The sequence below is a fragment of the Hyaena hyaena genome, unplaced genomic scaffold, assembly GCF_003009895.1.
Source record: "Hyaena hyaena isolate Hyena2069 unplaced genomic scaffold, ASM300989v1 scaffold_748, whole genome shotgun sequence".
NCBI classification, from domain to species: domain Eukaryota; kingdom Metazoa; phylum Chordata; class Mammalia; order Carnivora; family Hyaenidae; genus Hyaena; species Hyaena hyaena.
Genome location: NW_024081382.1, coordinates 878,337 through 897,628, shown reverse-complemented (window position 1 = coordinate 897,628; position 19,292 = coordinate 878,337). Strand labels below are relative to the sequence as shown.

General features: G+C 39.6%; 1 protein-coding gene across 1 annotated transcript in view; it reads right to left on the bottom strand.

The window, feature by feature from the left end:
- Nucleotides 1-19,292, bottom strand: part of NBAS (NBAS subunit of NRZ tethering complex) — a 93,983-nt gene that overhangs the window by 50,137 nt on the left and 24,554 nt on the right. Inside the window, exons 8-9 of the mRNA XM_039218316.1 lie at nucleotides 18,336-18,469; nucleotides 16,770-16,868 (exon numbers count right to left, since the gene is read on the bottom strand). Coding sequence (XP_039074247.1) covers nucleotides 16,770-16,868; nucleotides 18,336-18,469 — 233 coding nt within the window. The remainder of the gene's footprint in view (nucleotides 1-16,769; nucleotides 16,869-18,335; nucleotides 18,470-19,292) is intronic.

Genomic DNA, 19,292 nt, shown 5'->3' with positions numbered 1-19,292 from the left:
AATACTTTCCTACCTGGCATCATTAAGACATTCTCCTTCGAATTTCACCATATCACATCTAAAACTTACAGGGGTGCCTGGGTGGCTCAGTTGGTTGAGTGTCTAACTCTTGATTTAGGCTCAGGTCATGATTCCAGGGTCGTGGGACTAAGCCCCATGTCAGGCTCTGCAATGAGCGTGGAGCCTGCTTAAGATTCTCTCTCTCTCCCACTGCCCCTCCCCTACTACTCTCTCAAAAAAAAATTAAAAATTAATTTTAAAAACTCTAAAACTTTTATTTATACTGTGAAAAGATAAATCACACACAAGGTGAACACATAAAAGTAACAGAGTATTAGCAAATAATTTATATAGATCTCCCATAATCAGCCCGAAAAAGAAAAATGGACAAAGCATTAAGCAAGTCACAAAAAGAGAAATACAAAAGTCAATAACGCAGACTAAAACAATACAGATTTAGGGTGCCTGGTTGACTCAGTTGGTAGATAAAGCATGTGACTCTTGTTCTTGGCGTGGTTGAGTTCAAAGCCCCATGATGGGCATAGAGCTTATGTATAAATATAAAAAAAAAATCAGTAAAATATAGAGAATGTTTAAGAACACAGTTAAAGTACTGGTGAATTGCAAATTGGAGCAATCATTTTGGAGAATGATATGGCAATACCTAACAAATACATATGTCCAACTATCCCATAACCTATGTTCTAAGGAAACTCTAGAGAAATTCTTGCACAGGTATATTTATCTCTTGGTAAAAGAAGATTTTGTGCAGCACTATTTATAATGCAGGAGAATCAGAAGTATCTTAAATGTTTAAATGGGATGGTTAAATTCAATAAACTATTTAGGAAAACACATACAACAAAAATAGAATAGATAGGTAGGTAGATAGACTTAAAAAAGGGCACGCACAAAAATCTAGAGAGTAGCTACCTCCAGAAAGGGCTGAGGAGACAAAGGAATGGAAGATGGGAATTTAGGGAATTCTGTTTGTACTACTATCTCTCTTATTCACGTATGTGTATGTACATGGACACACACACACCCCTTAAGTAAAAAAGAAAACATTGGTATTTGTTAATTCTGAGTAGTAGATACTTGGGTATTCATGACATCATTCTCCGTACTTTTCTCTTTAACTTAAAAAGAAGAACATCAAAATACAGTATCCCAAATCATGTACATAAATCTTGCCAGTTAGTGAAGTCCAGGAGAGAAAATGCAGTAAACTGGCTTTAGCACATAACACCCACCCACAAGTCTAGTCAAATGCTGAAAATAAATTCATCGTATCATTTACTTTGTGGCATTTAGAGGTTTTCATACATTAACGGTTATAGCTTAACCATTCTGTGATTTACTGCTGAAAGGATGGTTAGATTTTTGCAGAAAGCCAGCCTGCATACAGACAATACTGTAGAAAATAATGTACAGCATTAATGTTGTTCTGTTCCAGTAAATTCCTCCCCCCACAATAGATCCTTAAAATATACAGGGCATTTGACTCTTCTTAAGTGCTTACCTTCAGAATCATACTTTGAAGTAATTGTTTTAAAAAGTTTTTCTATGAAAATATAAAGCAAAACAGATTTTCTATAGCACAAATTAAGTTCTCTAGACTAAAACACACGATGTGTGGGAATTAAAACCGTACTTCTTGACAAAAAGGAGAGAGTGAGAGACCTTCCCAATAATCTTCAACCTCCAAATTTTGTGGAAAATAGGAAAATCATAGGTCTGGGAATCAGGCATCAGATTCCAGTATCTCTGCAACAAAGAAACTATGTGATGTTAAGAAATCTCATCAATATTTACTAAATGCAAATTATGTGCTAAGCAATGCGGAATATGGCAAGCAGCTGAAGAAGCTTCATGACAAACCATTTATAATTCTTCTCGGAATCCATTTGTAGTGTTACGTGATCTCCCAGGTCACCAGCCTCGAGCGTGGTGTGGCTCTCAGGGGCGCGCTCTCTGTCCCCACCTTGCTTTCCTCACATGGTCTTGGGGATACCCTGATACGCGGGAACGAAAAGGAGCGGGGCCCACTCCGGGGGGGAAGGACAAGTCAACACAACCCTCACCGCACAGGACCTATCCCAGGCCCTCGGAGTTAGGTACAAACAGAGCCAATAGGACAGACCAAGTGCATGGAGGAAGGGGCCAAGGAAGGCTTCACAGCGAAAATTTTATCTTTTAAACAATTTCCCAAATAAAGGGACCAAGTAAAGAACATGCTAAACCCTGGGACTCTGATGTCAAAGAGCAGAGTTGGTTTGTGAAACGGTGTTTGGAGTGCAATAAATGCAGTGCGTGCTTCTAGACTATAAAAGGGAAGCAGGAGGGGGGAGAGAAAGTTCAAACGGGTCCTGACCACTACAAAGTCGTTTGTCCTGAGCACGTATCACCTTCCCCCTTCTCTACCAGAACAGTTATTTAAGTCGTGCCTCCATTAGCAAACTGGGAGCCACTTAGACACAGAGACTGCATCTGCATCCTTCACGGCATTTACCACAACTGTTCCACTTAAGACACATCTATCTGTGCACGATGTGTGGAGCGCTACAGGGAACAGAGATAAATAAGACGCAGTCCTTGTTCTTGGCTTAACGTCCCCAGGCTTGAGCTCTCCCACCTGAGAAATGAAGGGGCTGAACCAAATGACAGATGGTCCTCTTCTCCAGCTCTGACATTCTAAGAGTCTAAAACTCAGAGCAGGAACATAGGTATCAGACAACAAAAATAAACTGTGACAGATGGAGCCAAAACCACAAGAGGAGGTGAATTAAGCGAGCAGGAGTCAAGGCGGCGGCCAGAGCAGAACAAGGGGCAGTAACATGGGGGTGGTCAAGGCCATCCAAAGAAAGGCAGCTGGGGACAGAATGAGTGTCCCTAAGCATCACACCACGTGACACTATGAGCGGGGAGAGCTCAATGTGACACTACAAATTATTTCTAAAAAGAATTATAAAGGGTTTATTAAGAAGGTTCTTCAATCTAATAATTGTTGAAAGAATCTGCCATCTAGTGGCTGAAAACTTCTTAAAAGCTGAGTAAGGAAGTTTGAAACAGGAGAGACACCTGTATATGCTCCGTCCAATGACCGGTGGGCTTGTGGCACACAACCCACAGAAAGGGGAGAAAGAAGAAAAACACTACATGTCTCAAAATTTAAAAGTGCCGAAGATCATGCCTGTCAAAATAAGGGCTCAAAAACTGTTACCTACTGCTTCACAGCTAGAAGTCACTCCTCTCTTGGATAATGGAGAATTTTACCCCCTTTTAAGTCATTTTTAGTATACCTTACACGTTCTTCATCTCAAAAACCTTACTACCTCAAAATTTTAAGATTCTGCTTATCTCTATTTATTAGATTAAGAGCTTATTGGAAGAAAACCCACATAATCGTAACTCATTCACAGCAGTGGTTTTCAAACATTCGTATGCGTCACAATTGCCTAAGGTGCTTATAAACACAGACTGCTGGAGCACACCTCCATAGGTCTAGTTCAGTTGGCATAGGATGGAGTCCCAGAATCTGAGCACATAACAATCTGATCCCAATGCTGCTGGTACAGAGACCACACGTTAAGAACGCAGCTTTAGATCATGCTTGAGCCTATACTCGGAGCTCTGGAGGACACAGTTCACTAGAAATCAAATCATGAAGCATGGCACTACTGAGTCAGTGCACTTAAGGATGATCACGGAAAACTGATTTTAATGAATGGTTCGTTTTTAAAGGCAAAACAGAATTTTTCTTGGAAGGCAAAAACACTATAAAAGACTGGTTAGTTTAGGAATAAAAAAATCATTCCTTTTTCCTAGCAATTTGATAATTAGGCATTTAATATATTTAAAATTTAGCAGCACCTGGTTATAAACTCCTTAAAATACGATTTATAATTCAAGAGGTATAAGGAAATCTAAAAAGTTCCAAACTCTATGTCTTCCAAGCAGAACTGAACCCATACTGAGAGAGACGGTCAGGTGGCATAGAACAGAGGTCAGCCAACACTTTCTATAAAAAGCCAGAGAGCACGTATGTTATGTGCTGTGGACCATAAATGGTCTCCTTCACAACTACTCTATCATAGTACAAAAAAGCACAGAGAGTATGTTTAAAAAAAAAAAAAAAAAAAAGCATTACAAAGTTCTAATAAAATTTTATTTGTGGACACTGAAATTTGAACTTCATATAATTTTCATGGGTCATGGAATATTCTTTTGGGTTTTTTTTCCCAAACATTTTTTAAAATGTAAAATCCATTCTTGGTTATAAGCTACCCAAAAGCAGGTCGGATTTGGCCCATAGCCCATAGTGTTCCAGACTCTGGTTCAGAGAAAAGCTTACTGAGCGTGAGCATCGGGAGATCTGAGCTTACCACGCACAGCCATCTCATCTTAGGAGGCCCTCTCAACCTTGCAGAGCTTTGTTTTCTCCATCGACAGTTATCAAACCATCTGACTGGACTGTAAAGATTGAAATTCAATAAATATCTGGTAGTCAATAAGGATGCTAAAATGTTTCGATTATAACCTTAACAGCTTCAGGTTTAGTTCAATTCAGGAAGTGCCTTAATTTTTCAAGGTACTGTGCTAGCAGTGTAAGAAATGTTATATAAGGAAACCAAATTTCTCCTGCCCTGTAGGAGTTTACAGTCCCATGGGGTAATGGGGCTGTGATTTCACCTAAAAAAAGGTTTGCAAAAACCTGTTTCAGGTCTTCCATTCATGTAGTTGTTTAACCTGAGCTCTTACATTTTAATTCTTCCATTCTCAGGCTTTCATTCATTTACTCAACAAATACTTATTGAGCACCCTATGCACCAGGCCGCATTCTATACTCTGGAAAAAAACAGCTACAAATAACACAGATAAAGTTCCTGCCCTCACAGAATTTACGTTCCAGTGCATTAGTATAAGCACTATATATTTTCAATTTTCAATTTGTCCTTAAGACATAATTAAACATCACTCCTTCATTCCTATAAAAAAAGCTAAAGGTAACTCAAGAGTCTTCTTTTAGCTCTCCCCTCCAAAAAGGAATGCACAACAGCTACCATAGCTCCAAGTAGAAGCAAAAATTCAATCAGGCCCAAGTTACTTTTTTATTTAAACTGCATTCCCACAAATCTTTGCAGAGGGACTGTAGAGTAGTCCTTATAACTGCGGTACAAAATATCTTCCCCAAGATTTTAATGACATTCATAAACATATAAAGTTATCATATCAAGTTAAACTACAACCAAAACACTCTGAAAGCAAGAGATGAGAGAGAGAAAAGGGGAATCAGTTGATTGATTTGTCAGCTGAACAGAGTAAAAAACTTATAAAGGTCTTCAAAGGCCTATTTATAAATAACTGTAACATAAATTGTTTTTATTGTTTATTTAATTTTGAGAAAGAAAGAGAGAGAGCCAGAGCACAAGTAGGGGAGGGGCAGAGAGAGACAGGGAGACACAGAATCTGAAGCAGGCTCTAGACTCTGAGTTGTCCACAAAGAGCCAGATGCGGGGCTCGAGCTCACAAACGGGAGATCATGACCTGAGCCGAAGGTAGACACTTAACCGACTGAGCCACCCAGGCTGTAACATAAAAGGGATGAGCCCCTCCTATCAAAGAATCTCCAAACATAGAAGTCTTCGACTTGAAAGACAGTCAGCTCGGGGTGGCTCATTTGGTTAAGTGTCTAACTCTTCATTTTGTCTCAGGTCATGATCTCGCAGTTCGTGGGATTGAGCCTCAAACTGGGATCTGCACTGGTGGTGCAAAGCCTGCTTGGGATTCTCTCTCTCTCTCTGCCCCTCCTCTGCTCGCTCTCTTATTCTCTCTCTCGCTCAAAAATAAAATAAACATTTAGGGGCGCCTGGGTGGCTTAGTCGGTTGAGCGTCCGACTTTCTCTTGGGTCGTGATCTCGCGGTTCGTGGGTTCGGGCCCCGCATCGGGCTCTGTGCTGGCTGCCAGCTCAGAGCCTGGAGCCTGTTTCAGTCTGTGACTCCCTCTCTGTCTGACCCTCCCCTGCTCACGCTGTCTCTCTCTCTCTCCTAGAAATAAATAAAAAACATTAGGAAAAAAATAAATAAATAAAAAAAATAAAAAAAATAAAATAAACATTTAAAAAAAAAAAAAAAAAGACAGCCAGCTGAAAGCTCCCAAGGACCAAGATATTGCTGGAGTCACACATGACTACGTATCTGTAACATATTCTGATGAAAACAGATCACAGGATGTGGCCAAGGCACCCCACTTCCCTGTCTCTCCAAAGACAAATAAATGCCTGTAAAGCCAAAAAATTTAGTCTGTCAAGCTCAGAAGTCCCTTATTCACATCCAAAAGCTTTCACCTCTATAAAACAACGCTGCTTTCTCTACAGACAATAGCACCTTTCATTCTCTGCAAAAAAATGACCTGAACTTAGAGAAAGGAGAATTTTCTCATGCTGGAGAAATGAGAAATTGAGAGGCAAAATGAAAAAATCCTTAATATGAGGTCAACTCGATTACTGACATCCATACTTCTCAGGTACAAGGCTGCACAATTAATCTCTCAAATGCCAATAGCCCTTACATTATCACAGGCCAAGTGTACGATCTCCCTTCAGTGGGAGACAATCAGCAATGATCATAACTACAGTATTCTTTTCCAGAAGCAATCCTTCATGAAGTTATCAATCTTATCTAGTTAGGGTTTAAGAAAAATTCTTAATGCAATTTATACCTAACTGGTCCTCCAGCTGTCAATATAGCGTATCTTTTTTTTTTTTTTTTTTTTAAGTTTATTTGAGACAGAGACAGCATGAGTGGGGAAGGGGCAAAGAGAGCGAGAGAGAATCCTACGCAGGTTCCACACCATCAGCACAGAGCATGACATGGGGCCTGAATCCACCAAACCGTGAGATCATGACCTGAGGTGAAACCAAGAGTCAGACACTTCACCGACGGAGCCCCACCCAGGTGCCCCAGTGTATCTTTTCACTTATCAATGCCCTGATTCTCACAGAATATATATCACCTTATGAACCAGAAAGATGGGCAATGTTACAGCAATGTAATGGCTGTGAAAATCCACTCGCTGACTTCCGAATGCATCTCATAGTTCTAAATAGAACTTATACCTCCTAGTAGGAGAATAAAATTTGCCTAAGCTCTTAGATAAACCTTTAAGGTAAGGAACTCTCAACACTACCCTCTTCACAAGATCAAATTTAAAGCTTTATAGGCCCCAGTGCTACTTCCCAGACACAGGTGATATATTAAGAAGAGACTGGCCCTTCTGTGTACTCTGGTGAGCCCCTTCCCAATCCATGCCCAAGACTCTTTTCCTTCCATTTTGTGCCAGTGAAGTTCTCATTCTGTCACCTGAGCACTCATCACACAACAAAATTTTTTTAATTTTTTATTTCCCCACTAAGTACTAGCCTTTATTTCCCCCCTTTGGACTACTGCCTTTATCCCATGGGTATAAAGGGCTCATGTATTTAAAACAGTGAAGGCTTTGTTTAGGGGAAATCAGAAACCCACGTGAAATTACCAAATCAATATGGATAAGGCACAGCCCTCTAACACTTCAACATGTCATTACTTAGAGGTGTCCCTTAGTCTACCCTGAAATGAACAGCTTTCTACAGACTGTGCCCTATTCCACCTCTGAGCCTGCCTCAGCAGAGCAGCGGCTCCAATCAGTGCATCAATTACCTAACAACTCTTCAATCGGAGTCCTTATAATCTGATTGTAACCTACTTTAAGACAACCATAGCTTATTATTTCCTGTAAACACTGTTTCAAGTTCCTTCTATACAAACTCTATTTGCCCTAAAATAGTTGATTAAGAGGAAAAAAATGTTATGATCATCCAAATGCTTGGATTCTTCCTCTGCACCCAGTGACACATATTATTAGTTTTGGTTCTCCACAGGCAGGAGGAGGGTCTTTCTTACCATAAACCTGAATATCTTTCCTAATATAAAAAAGGTTCAAATGAAGTCCTGTTTAAAAGATCTTTTCTTTCTTATTCATCCTTTATTCCAGGTTTACTGAGGTGTGATTTACATTCCCTGAAACTTGCCAGGAGGAGAAAGAGTTAGGGGTAATGGAAATACCCTACAACTGACTATACTAGTGATTGCACAATTATGTGCATTTACTAAAGAAATCACTGAATTACACACAAAGTCGGTATCAAAGAGTCATCAAGGATTTGAGGCATGGGTGGCTTCTCTGAGGGGTCTGAGAAAGAAGGCATATTCTCTACTTTTTGTCACTTTTGCGATGTAAATTAGAGTCTAGAAGAAGTTATAGTCAAACAGTCTGTGTAGTTATCAAGGAATTTTTGAACATTCAGAGTTCAAATCTGAAAAAAAATCAAATACATCAGATTTTGCTTATAGGAATTTCCAGTGAAGTTAGAAACAAAACCTTAGGGACACCTGGGTGCCTTAGTCGGTTAAGCGTCCGGCTTTCGCTTAGGTCATGATCTCGTGGTTCGTGGGTTCAAGCCCCGCGTCGGGCTCTGTGCTGACTGGAGCTCAGTCAGCTGACTGGGCTCAGAGCCTGGAGCCTGTTTCAGTCTGTGACTCCCTCACTCTCTGACCCTCCCCTGCTCACGCTGTCTCTCTCTCCCTCTCCTAGAAATAAATAAAACATTAAAAAAATTTAAAAAAATAGAAACAAAACCTTAAAAAAAAAGCTATATGCTGTCTAAAGCGGTGTCATTTAAAAATAGATAAAGTCTTGAATTTGAACTCTGCTAACACTGAGCACCCTTATTTGGGAATAGGACTCCCAAAAGACTGGACCCGGCCAGAGGGGAAACACTGCATGTGAATCTCCACCACTGAGAATAGCATTCAAAGCGACTGCAGAGGAGGTAAGAAAGTCCTCTTAGCTGTAATCACGGTGCCAGGTAAGCCAAAATTAACAAACACTAAAAACAGGCATGAAAGGCAGAGAGGTATCAGGGTGGGCGTAGAAGGGGAGCAGGAGCAGTAAGTGGGGGGAGGGAGGTGGATAAAATACGTTCATTAGGCAGCGAGGACATGTAAAGATGAAAATGGTCAAAATCAGCAAATCCATACAGCTAACCTGAAGATGCTCAATTAATTTTTGTTTCTTATTACCCAATTTACCACCTCGATTCCTCTTCTCCAACAGTGCTAGCAGCATCAGGCAAAACAATGAATTTCATAAAACCTTGAGTTTGTACATTACCAATTTATTCCAACTCCACTCTGGCTGATTTATTTCACATTTATAAAATCCTTGTAGATGATAAATATCACAGGCTCACATTACTAGAGTAACCAAAAATAAATAAAAATGTGATGAATATTTCAGCTTCTTTCATTTAAAAAAAAGACTGCATAATGGAAAAAATAAACAACCGAGCAATATTTTTGTCAGGCACAACAGGGCATTTACATGTAACATACCCCTCGCTTTATAACAATTTTTATTCAGAAATCTTAATGCAGTCATCCATCTCCAACTTGACTGCTGCCAAGAATTGTATATGATTGCAGAACCAAGAATAGGTCTTCCTTCTGTGGGTTAACATATTTAAATTTCTAAAATTTTTAAAGAGACTGCCCCCCCCACCCAAAATTGAAGGTTCAATTTGCTTAGATCCTGGGCTAGAAAGTGAAAACCTTAAGAGTCATAAAAGGAAACTGACTTTTGACAACTTGTTATCATGTACTATTTAGTACATGATAATTTCAAACCGATGGTGCCAAGAGAACCCCACTCACCCTCCTGAAATGCTGCTGGGAAAAAAGAAATCAAATATTGACCTTTATAATAAATCAAGACAGTGGAGCTGACCATAAGGAAATAAACTAAGCAAAACCAACAAAACAGGAAAGGATTAAGATACAAAATACACTTCTTTTGAAAGGGACAAGGAAAATAAAATAGAAATGTTAGGGATGAATAAGAACACAAAATAGAAGAAAAAAGAAGAGATCAAAACAAACTTAATTTTCCTTTTCCACTCGGGCAATTAAATTACTTATCTAAGAAACCCACAGAGAAAAAGGTATCATTCAGCAAAACAGAATCTGATACTAGATATGAGGGCTTCTAGAAACATGTATACTACACATTCTTTGCCTTCAGCTATCTAACATTCTAAGTGGTGATATAGGATTCATTCACCAAAATAGAAAGAAAAATAAAATGTGACGTATACATAAGAGGTGCCCAAAATGTAGCACAAACACAGAACAGCAAGTCCATGTAAGAAAACAAATAGGCCCTCACTGCCTATGGCCTGAACTGGAACATTCTCAGCCCAGCGTCACCCAGCCTCCAGATCTGCCAACCGAACCAACATTCCTCCGACATAGGTGACCATATTTTTGTTCTCAAAAATCTGAGGTCCCTAGAGAACAAGCTGCCACCCAAGCTCCCAATTATCTGACCCTCAACTTGCCTTCCCAAGGCCCCATCTCCCATGGTGACCATCACTGCTCTTGCCCTGCCACACACGCCCTACAGTGTCAACCAAAACACACCCCCTGCCATTTCCCCAGACACACTGTGGCTTCCTTCCTCTGGTCACTGTTCACTCCAGCACCCACTCTGGAATAACCACCATGCCCAAATCATACGCGTTCCCTCACTGTTCACACCAGCACCCACTCTGGAATATCCACCATCCCGGATCGTACGCGTTCCCTCACTGTTCACACCGGCACCCACTCTGGAATATCCACCATGCCCGGATCGTACCTGTTCCCTCACTGTTCACACCGGCACCCACTCTGGAATATCCACCATGCCCGGATCGTACCTGTTCCCTCACTGTTCACGCTGGCACCTACTCTGGAATATCCACCATGCCCGGATCGTACCCGTTCCCTCACTGTTCACGCCGGCACCTACTCTGGAATATCCACCATACCCAGATTGTATCCGTTCTCCAAAGCAACTGCAAGTGCAGCCTGCCATGGTCCTTCCTTGAAGGATCAGGAAGTGTCTCCTTCATCTGGATCCCCACACCACCTTCCCTGCACCTCTTTAAGGGCACTTTCATACTTCTAGCTTACATTCCAGTACACACACATGCACGTATAATATATACACACATACTATTTGTATACACATTTCAATAGAGAAAATGTGTGTTAGACATGAGAAATATATGCACATATATAGAAGTAACAGATACGTGTATCATTTCCCTCAAGACCTTGAGGTCAGGACTGTCCATCCTCACATCTTCCACAACACCTGACAGAGTGTGTCGCATACAAGCAAGTCACAATAAATAAGAGCAAAGGAAAGCGGGCCAACAATAAAACAGACTTTCTACTTCATCAATCTTTATAATACAGATAATTCTTCTAACAGAGTGCGCTTGTAATGGATGACAGATTAAATTTTTATAAATGTATATATGTGCTAAGAAAGGTAGTTTTTTAAATGTGTATAAGTACCAAGAAAGGTATTAATACCTACACTTTAAAATAATGAAATCAAGTTGAATAAAACAAACAAAAAAGGCCTTAAAAGAGCAAAACAGCAAAACCTGGCTTGAACATAATAAAATACTGTATCAGAGAAGATGCAAACATAAACAAAAGGTCACCCTCAACAGAAACCAAACCAGCCAGAGGAGCGTCAAGGGTATAATGCGCACACTGTCTGGCTTGGCAAAATTCACAACGGAGAGCTGAGCGTGTACAAGTAAAACACGTGCTACCCCCTTTCTAGCAGCAAAATTTAAATTCAAGGCTTAATATGAAGCTATGCAAGGAAAACACAGTATTCTCAACTATAAAAAGGAACATTAAAAGGCCCCACTTCATATAAGTTGACAAGAATAAAATAAAAACACAATTTTCTAATTCTTGTAATGTGTTTATTTTATAATCAAAAGGAATGCTTTAAGAAAATGGCAGTAACTTGCAGCATATACAATTATATTCAATTTTATAGAAATGTAAAGACTTCTAACTATGCGTGTGATCACTCAACTGTATCCAAAATAAAAGTCTATTATTTCAGCCTGGAAAACAATATGCTAAATAAACAATTTTTTAAATTTTTTACTAACTAGACTTGCAACTGATGTTCAATTTCTTAAGCATATACCAAACTGACTCTTTAAGGCAAGAGCCACACAAACCAAGAGGAAGTAATTAATAGTATTATATCTATTCACCACTATCATTTCCTGAGTACCTACTATGTATCTAACCCTCAAAATAACTGGTGACTCACTTAATACTCATATCAATTCCTTTCTTCCCTTAAGAGAGAATCATAAAATAACTACAGAAAACTTCTAGAAAGGAGAATGACAACAACTGAAGCAAAAAACCTAATGCCTAATTTAAAAAGGAGGCACATGGGGCACCTGTGTGGCTCAGCCAGTTAAGTCTCCAACTTCAGTTGAGGTCATGATCTCACGGTTCATGAGTTCAAGCCCCGTGTTGGGCTTGGTGCTGACAGCTCAGAGCCTGGAGCTGCTTCGGCTCTGTGTCTCCCTCTCTCTCTGACCCTCCCCCACTTGTTCTCCCTCTCTCTCTCCTCTCTCTCTCTCTCAAAAATAAACATTTAAAAAAAAAAAAGAGGAGACATGGAACCAATAAAAAGGAAAAAAATAGAAGATATATCAGAAAAAATTAACCTGAACGCAGAATTTTCTTTCTAAATGGGATATCATATGTATCATACATATCATATGGGAGCAACAGATCTCAAAAGTGCTTCAAACTACTTTCTTCACTAGTGTCTATATTTATATGGAAAGAATTAAAACAACCTCTTCTTTTTTTCAACAAAAAATAAAGGGTGGGGGGAAAGAGTGAGAATAAAGGGGACTCAACATCTAGAGAACGGACATTCCAGAGAGAAAAAGAGAAAACACGGGAAGAAATAATCAAAGAAATAAGTCAGAGAAATTTCCTAAAAGTGAGTATTCAAACTGAAGGGTCAACACTGTGGCTATAACAAAAAGCTACTCTAAGACATAACATGGTCAAGCTTCAGAACACTATGGGGAAATAAAAAAGAATCTGAGTTTCCAGAGGGAAGAACGTCAAAAAAAAAATAGAGAAAAAAGTACATAAGAATTCTCAAGGGCAGCACCAGAAGCTCGACAGCAATGGAGCAATATCTTCAAAATTCTGAAAGGAAAATTACTTCCAGCCGACAACTGTACCCAGCCACATTATCAATGAAGCATGAAGATAGAATAAAAGTCATTTTAGACAGGCAAGGCCTCAAAAAAAAATATACACTTCCCATGTACTCTTCCTCAGAGGATTACAGAGATTCACCAAAACAGTGAAATAAGCCAAAAAAGAAAAAACCATAGGATCCAGGTGACACCACCAAAAAAAAAAAGAAAAGAAAAGAAAAAGTGAAAGCAATCCTCAGCATGATGATGAAGTGAAATTCTTAACTGAAGCTGCAAACCCAAATCAGAGCAGGTCAGAGTCCTGAGAAAGACTTCAAGAAGACAATACCTACAGAATATGACGTACTATTGGGGCGCCTGGGTGGCTTAGTCGGTTGAGCATCCGACTTTCGCTTAGGTCATGATTTCGCGGTTTGTGGGTTCAAGCCCTGCGTCGGGCTCTGTGCTGACTGCCAGCTCAGAGCCTGGAGCCTATTTCAGAGTCTGTATCTCCCTCTCTCTCTGACCCTCCCCTGCTCACGCTGTCTCTCTCTCTCTCCTAGAAATTTAAAAAAAAAAAATTAAAAAAAAAAAGAATATGACGTACTACAGGGGGGTCTACGCTAATGGGGAGGAGTTTAGGGTTAAGGCAAACAAACAAAAAAAATTCAGTACAAGAATACACACAAGTGAGAAGTTACCAGACAGCTAGCTAGAGCCTACAAAGCCCCTCCACGATTTAGCAATCACCTTGTTGCTCTCATATCGGTATATTAGTCGACTCAGTCAGCTTCAACCAAACTGGCCTCCTTGCTGTTTCTAGAAAATGGCCAGTACACTCCCAACTCATTTTGCTTTGGCTATTCCTTCTGCATAGAACATTCTTCCCTCAGACAGTCAAATAACTAAATACTCTCACCCCTCGCAGGTCTTCACGCAAAAGTCGCTTTCTCAGTGAGGGTAGGGGGTCAACCCCAGTTAAAATTACAACCCGCACCCTACCCCCCACCCCGCTGCTGCCTCTTTCCTCCATCCACTGCCCATTCTTTTTCCCATGGCACGTATCAGTTCCTCAAACACATTATGTCCATCGCTTGTTGTCTGTCTCTCCCTCTGGAAGTAAGTTCCATAAGGAACATACCAAGGTATATAATAGCACGTGGCACAGAGCAGGAAATGAATAAATGTCTACTGAATGAATGAGTGAATAAATGACGATTTAAGGACAGAAAGGCAATTGCACAATACTACAGAAGGTTCTGGTCTCATCTGTGGACAGCATCTAACCATAATATTCATCCTTCAAACATCACAATTTAATAGGAGGATAAGAGAATGCCAGGTCTGCGATGGACAGACCAAAGAAAACTATATACTCATCTTCCATAAAGGGACATTCATAGATAAGGTGTAAAGCTGAGAAATCAAGAAGTAACAACATAAGCATGTTATTTTTATGTATGACAACAGCCAAAGATATCAAATAAAACATCTAAATAAAAGAACTCGAAGTAGTTATCTTTGGAAATAAACTGGATGAAAAGATCAGTTTTTTAAAATTGTTTAACAGCTGAAACTACACGCAGCTATAACTCAGAAAAGGTGAATTTTTAAAAATCCATTATGTTCGAAGAAGATACTCAATAGGCACATAATCCAAAATTAATATCTAGATCACACTAAGGATGTCAACATGAAATATGCAATGAAAATTAAGAAATTATATAGGAAAGCATTTCATAGATGACAAAAAATGAATGGCCAATAACCTGAAAGGGGGACCAACCTCATCAGGGAAATGAAAACTAAAACCACAGTGAAAGGGGCACCTGGGTGGCTGAGTCAGTTAAGTGTCCCAACTCTTGATCTAAGCTCATGTCATAATCTCATAGTTCATGGGATTGAGCTGTGTGTTGGGCTCTGCGCTGACAACATGGAGCTTGCTTGGGATTCTCTCTCTCTCCCCCGACCCTCTCCCTACCCCTTCCCTGCTCACATGCTTGCAAACTCTCTCTCAAAATAAATAAATAAACTTAAAAAAAAAAAAAAAACTCACAATGAGACATTATTTTATACCAGCTCAGCAAATATTTAGAAGTCTGGAATCGAGAGTGCTATAAAACAATCTGAAACTATAGAAACTTTCATACACACCATCATATGCTTGCAGAACCATTCTGCAAAACGTCTACATTACCAGTAAGGTTGAGGATGCACTTCCTCAACAACTCAGCAATTCCACATCTATTTGTATATCTTACAGAGATCCTCGCACCTCTGTGTCGGGGGAATGTACAATCATTCTGACCAAATTTTCATCTATAGGAGAATGAATAATTATGCTGCAATATATTCAAAACAGGAAATATTCTTTTTGTTGTTGATGTTTATTTTATTTTGAGAGAGCAAGCCCGTAAGCAGGGGGAGGGCCAGAGAGAGAGAATCCCAAGCAGGCTCCATGCTGACCCTGTGGGGCCCAACGCAGGGCTTGATCCAAAAAAAAACATGAGATCATGACCTGAGCCCAAAGTGAGAGCTGGATGCTTACCCGAATGAGCCACCCAGGAGCCCCCCCATAACATGAAATATCCTACCAGAAATTAAAACTGAATCTCAAAGCAAGACTTGTGTGTCTTCCTTATGATTCCATTTATATAAAATCAAACAACAAAACTGAATATAAATAAGTGGCAAAACTATAAAGAAAGCAAAAGAATGATCGACACAAGATTCAGGACAGTGGTTATCTCTAGTGGGGAGGGGATCAGGGAAGAGCACAAAGGGGACTCTGATGGGTGTGAGTTCCTCTGCAGTATAAAATTTCAAAACACAAAAGGTCAGACCTAGGACTGAATAAAATACAAAAAATGCATACCTTTTTCATCCAAAAGACTTAAGTACACAGAGGATCAGAGAGTTTAAGGACTTGCAAATAGATACAGACTGTGTCAAAATTCAGAATTCAAGCTAGATTTGCCTGATTTACAACTTGATATTCTTCCCATGTAGAATACCAAAAAGTTTGCTTGGCTAACTTAAAAAAAAAAAAAAAAAAAGATGTAATTTTCATTCTCAAATAACAAAATTAAAAGAGAGAAATCACTGGAAGTAGAAAACGTCCAATTTTCAAGTAATCCTCAATGTAGGTGGCCAATACATGGAGAAGTGTCATGTAAGAAGAAGGGGCGAGAGCTGTAGGAACGAGCCATGCAACAATCACAGCAGCTCAAGCCTGCAGAGGAGGAGAGGAGGAAGGAAGGAATGTCTACTGAGGCCTCATACTCGAGGCCACTTCACATCCACTGTTTGAGGAGTTCTCTCAACATGCTGGAGAGCTCAAAGTTAGGTATTTTCTCATTTCGCAGATGAGAAAAACAAGCCTAAGAAAGTGAAGAGGGAAGGAAGACTTCCTCAGTGAATATTCCCCTTGCCCCATCTGGCTCGGAGCTGTTCTCCAGATGAACAGAAATGCTCACAAGAGGAACACATACATATTACAGACACTTAAGAGAACTATGCCTGAGAGGAAGAAACGAAAAAGCCAAAATGATCACCATGAACAGTGTCACCTCTCTGAAATGGCGCCAAGACCTCTACATCTACCTGATACTCCACCAAGTAAGAGAAGAAATGGCTGCTTACCTGTGACCAGGATGGTACATAGCTGTGTTGATTCCATGAGGGTAATGACTGCTGAAGCTGAAACAATGGCTCTCTTGGTAGCTCTGATTTGTTCCAACACTAAATTTAAGAAGGTAAATCAGAAATAAATACCAGTAAGGCATAGGGAGAGACCAAAAACTACCCACTGAAATGTCTACACTTAAAACACAGACACCACCAAATATAGCTGAGGATGTAAAACAACCAGAATGCAGATATTACTGGTGGGAATATGAAGGATATAAAAACTATGGAAAAAGATCTAGAAATTTCCTATAAAAATAAACTATATCTACCCTATGACTCAGCAGTTCTGCTCAAAGACAGTGACCAAAGAGAAATGACAACGTAGATCCACAAACACTTATGTGAGTGGTCACAACAGCTTTATTCACAGTAGCCCCATACGGGAAATCAGAATTCCATCAAAAGAAGAGAGAATACACAAATAACATTGTTATGGTCTGAATGTTGGTGGGCCCCTCCCACCCACGGACTGAATGAATGGCTGCACCTCCCAGAATGTTCATATGTTGAACTCTAATGCCAATATGATGGCATTTGGAGATGGGATGTTTGCGAATTAATTAGGTCATGAGGATGATGCCCTCACAAAGGAATTACCGCCCTTCTAAGAGGTCAAGAGGGTCAGCTACCTCTACTTCCACCACCTGATAATAGCAGTCCGTAAGCCAAAGGACCAGAGCCCAGCCGTGCTGGTACCTAGAATTCCACCCTCAGGAAATGTCAGCAGGCAATTTCTGTTGTTGATAAGTCACCCAGTTTATGGTACTTTGTTGTAACAAATCAAACTACGACACATGAAATATTCATGCAGTGAAATACATTAGTATTATAATAAAATGGAATAAACTACTAATACATGAAAAAACACAAATAAATCTCAAAATATGCTAAATGAAGGAAGTCTTAGATGGAGGATGAATACTATGACACCATTAATGTGAATTACCAGAACATGAAAACCTTATCTATGAGAAAAAAAACAAAAATAAACAAAACAAAAAAACCCGAGCAGTTGCTCTAAGGATGGGTGTAGACAGATTCACTGGGAAAGAAAATGAGGGAACTTTCTAGCATGATGGTAATGTTCTGCATCTTACCAGGGGTTTGAATTGGATAAGTGAATTTGTCTGTCATAACCCACTGGCTGGTACACTTAAGATCTGTGTATTTCATTGCATACAAATTTTACTTCAAAAGAGAAAACTATAAGCAAATATTGAACTTTAATTAATGACACGATGTGGGGATATTTAAGTACCAACTCTGAAATTCATTAAAAAAGAACAATGATTAAATGGCTAAATACAGGGATGGACAGAAATGCAATACAGCAAATATAATAATATGCTAATTCAAGAATTTAAGTGAAGGTATATGAATATTCACTATACAGTTGTTTCAACCTTCCTATTATATTTGCAATTTTTCACAGTAAAATACTGAAAGAAAAAAATCTGATACTGCGGCAGAGAAATAAACATTACTTCAAACTGGAGTTCCCAAATAGTGTATTTTTACCTTACAAGGTAACTTTTAAGTTCTCCTCGGTAATTGATGACCAGCAGTTCTGCAGACCACTGCGCGCTGGCTTTATATTCTAAAAATATCAACCCAGCAATGGCATAGCTCAAATCACCTGCCAAACCAGATGCCTGTAGAAGGGGGGACATTGTTACTAAAAAGATACCAGATAGAACTTAACACGTGCGCAGTTGGAAGATGTCCCAGACATTGGCCCTGCCAGGTGCACATTAAGACAGCCCCCGAACTGATCTGTATACTAAAGAATTATGCAAATCAGAGTGCCTAGAACCAGACACCCAACTCTAGCCCTCAACCAAAGGCTAGAAGTATACAATTCTCTTTGGATGAGAAATAGAGAATTTCTGTTCACGCTGTACTTCTGTTGGAGGTGGGGAGGCAATGCCAGCATTCAACTTCAAAGAACTCCAAGATACAGAATTCAGAAGTCACCTTCCAAATGTTGATTTGCATTGCCTGCAGGAACCAACGCTTAAGGAAAAAAGCCTCAGTTGCTTCCCATTTGCTCCATCAACAAGTAAAAGACACTTAAAACACTCAATGGCAGGTTCAATGGCAACCTTTTTCCATTAACTAAATATCAGGCTATATTGCTAAGGATTTGAAGGCATGTGCACCTTAGGAAGCACACATAATAAAGTTTATCACCCGGAATGACTCCTCAGTGTCTAGAGCCACAAAGACTGTGACCACATGTGGCTACTGAATACTGGACATGTGGCTAGTCCTAATTTAGACACACTATAAATACAAAAATAAACATGAAATTTTAAAGCCTTGGTATGGAAAGTCAAGTCATTAATGTTCTTTACATTGATTACATGCTGAAATAGCATTTATGATATACAGGATTAAATGTTAAATAAATTTCACCTGTTTTCTTTAACTCTTAATGCAGCTACTAGAAGATTTAAAATTACACGTGTGTTCATA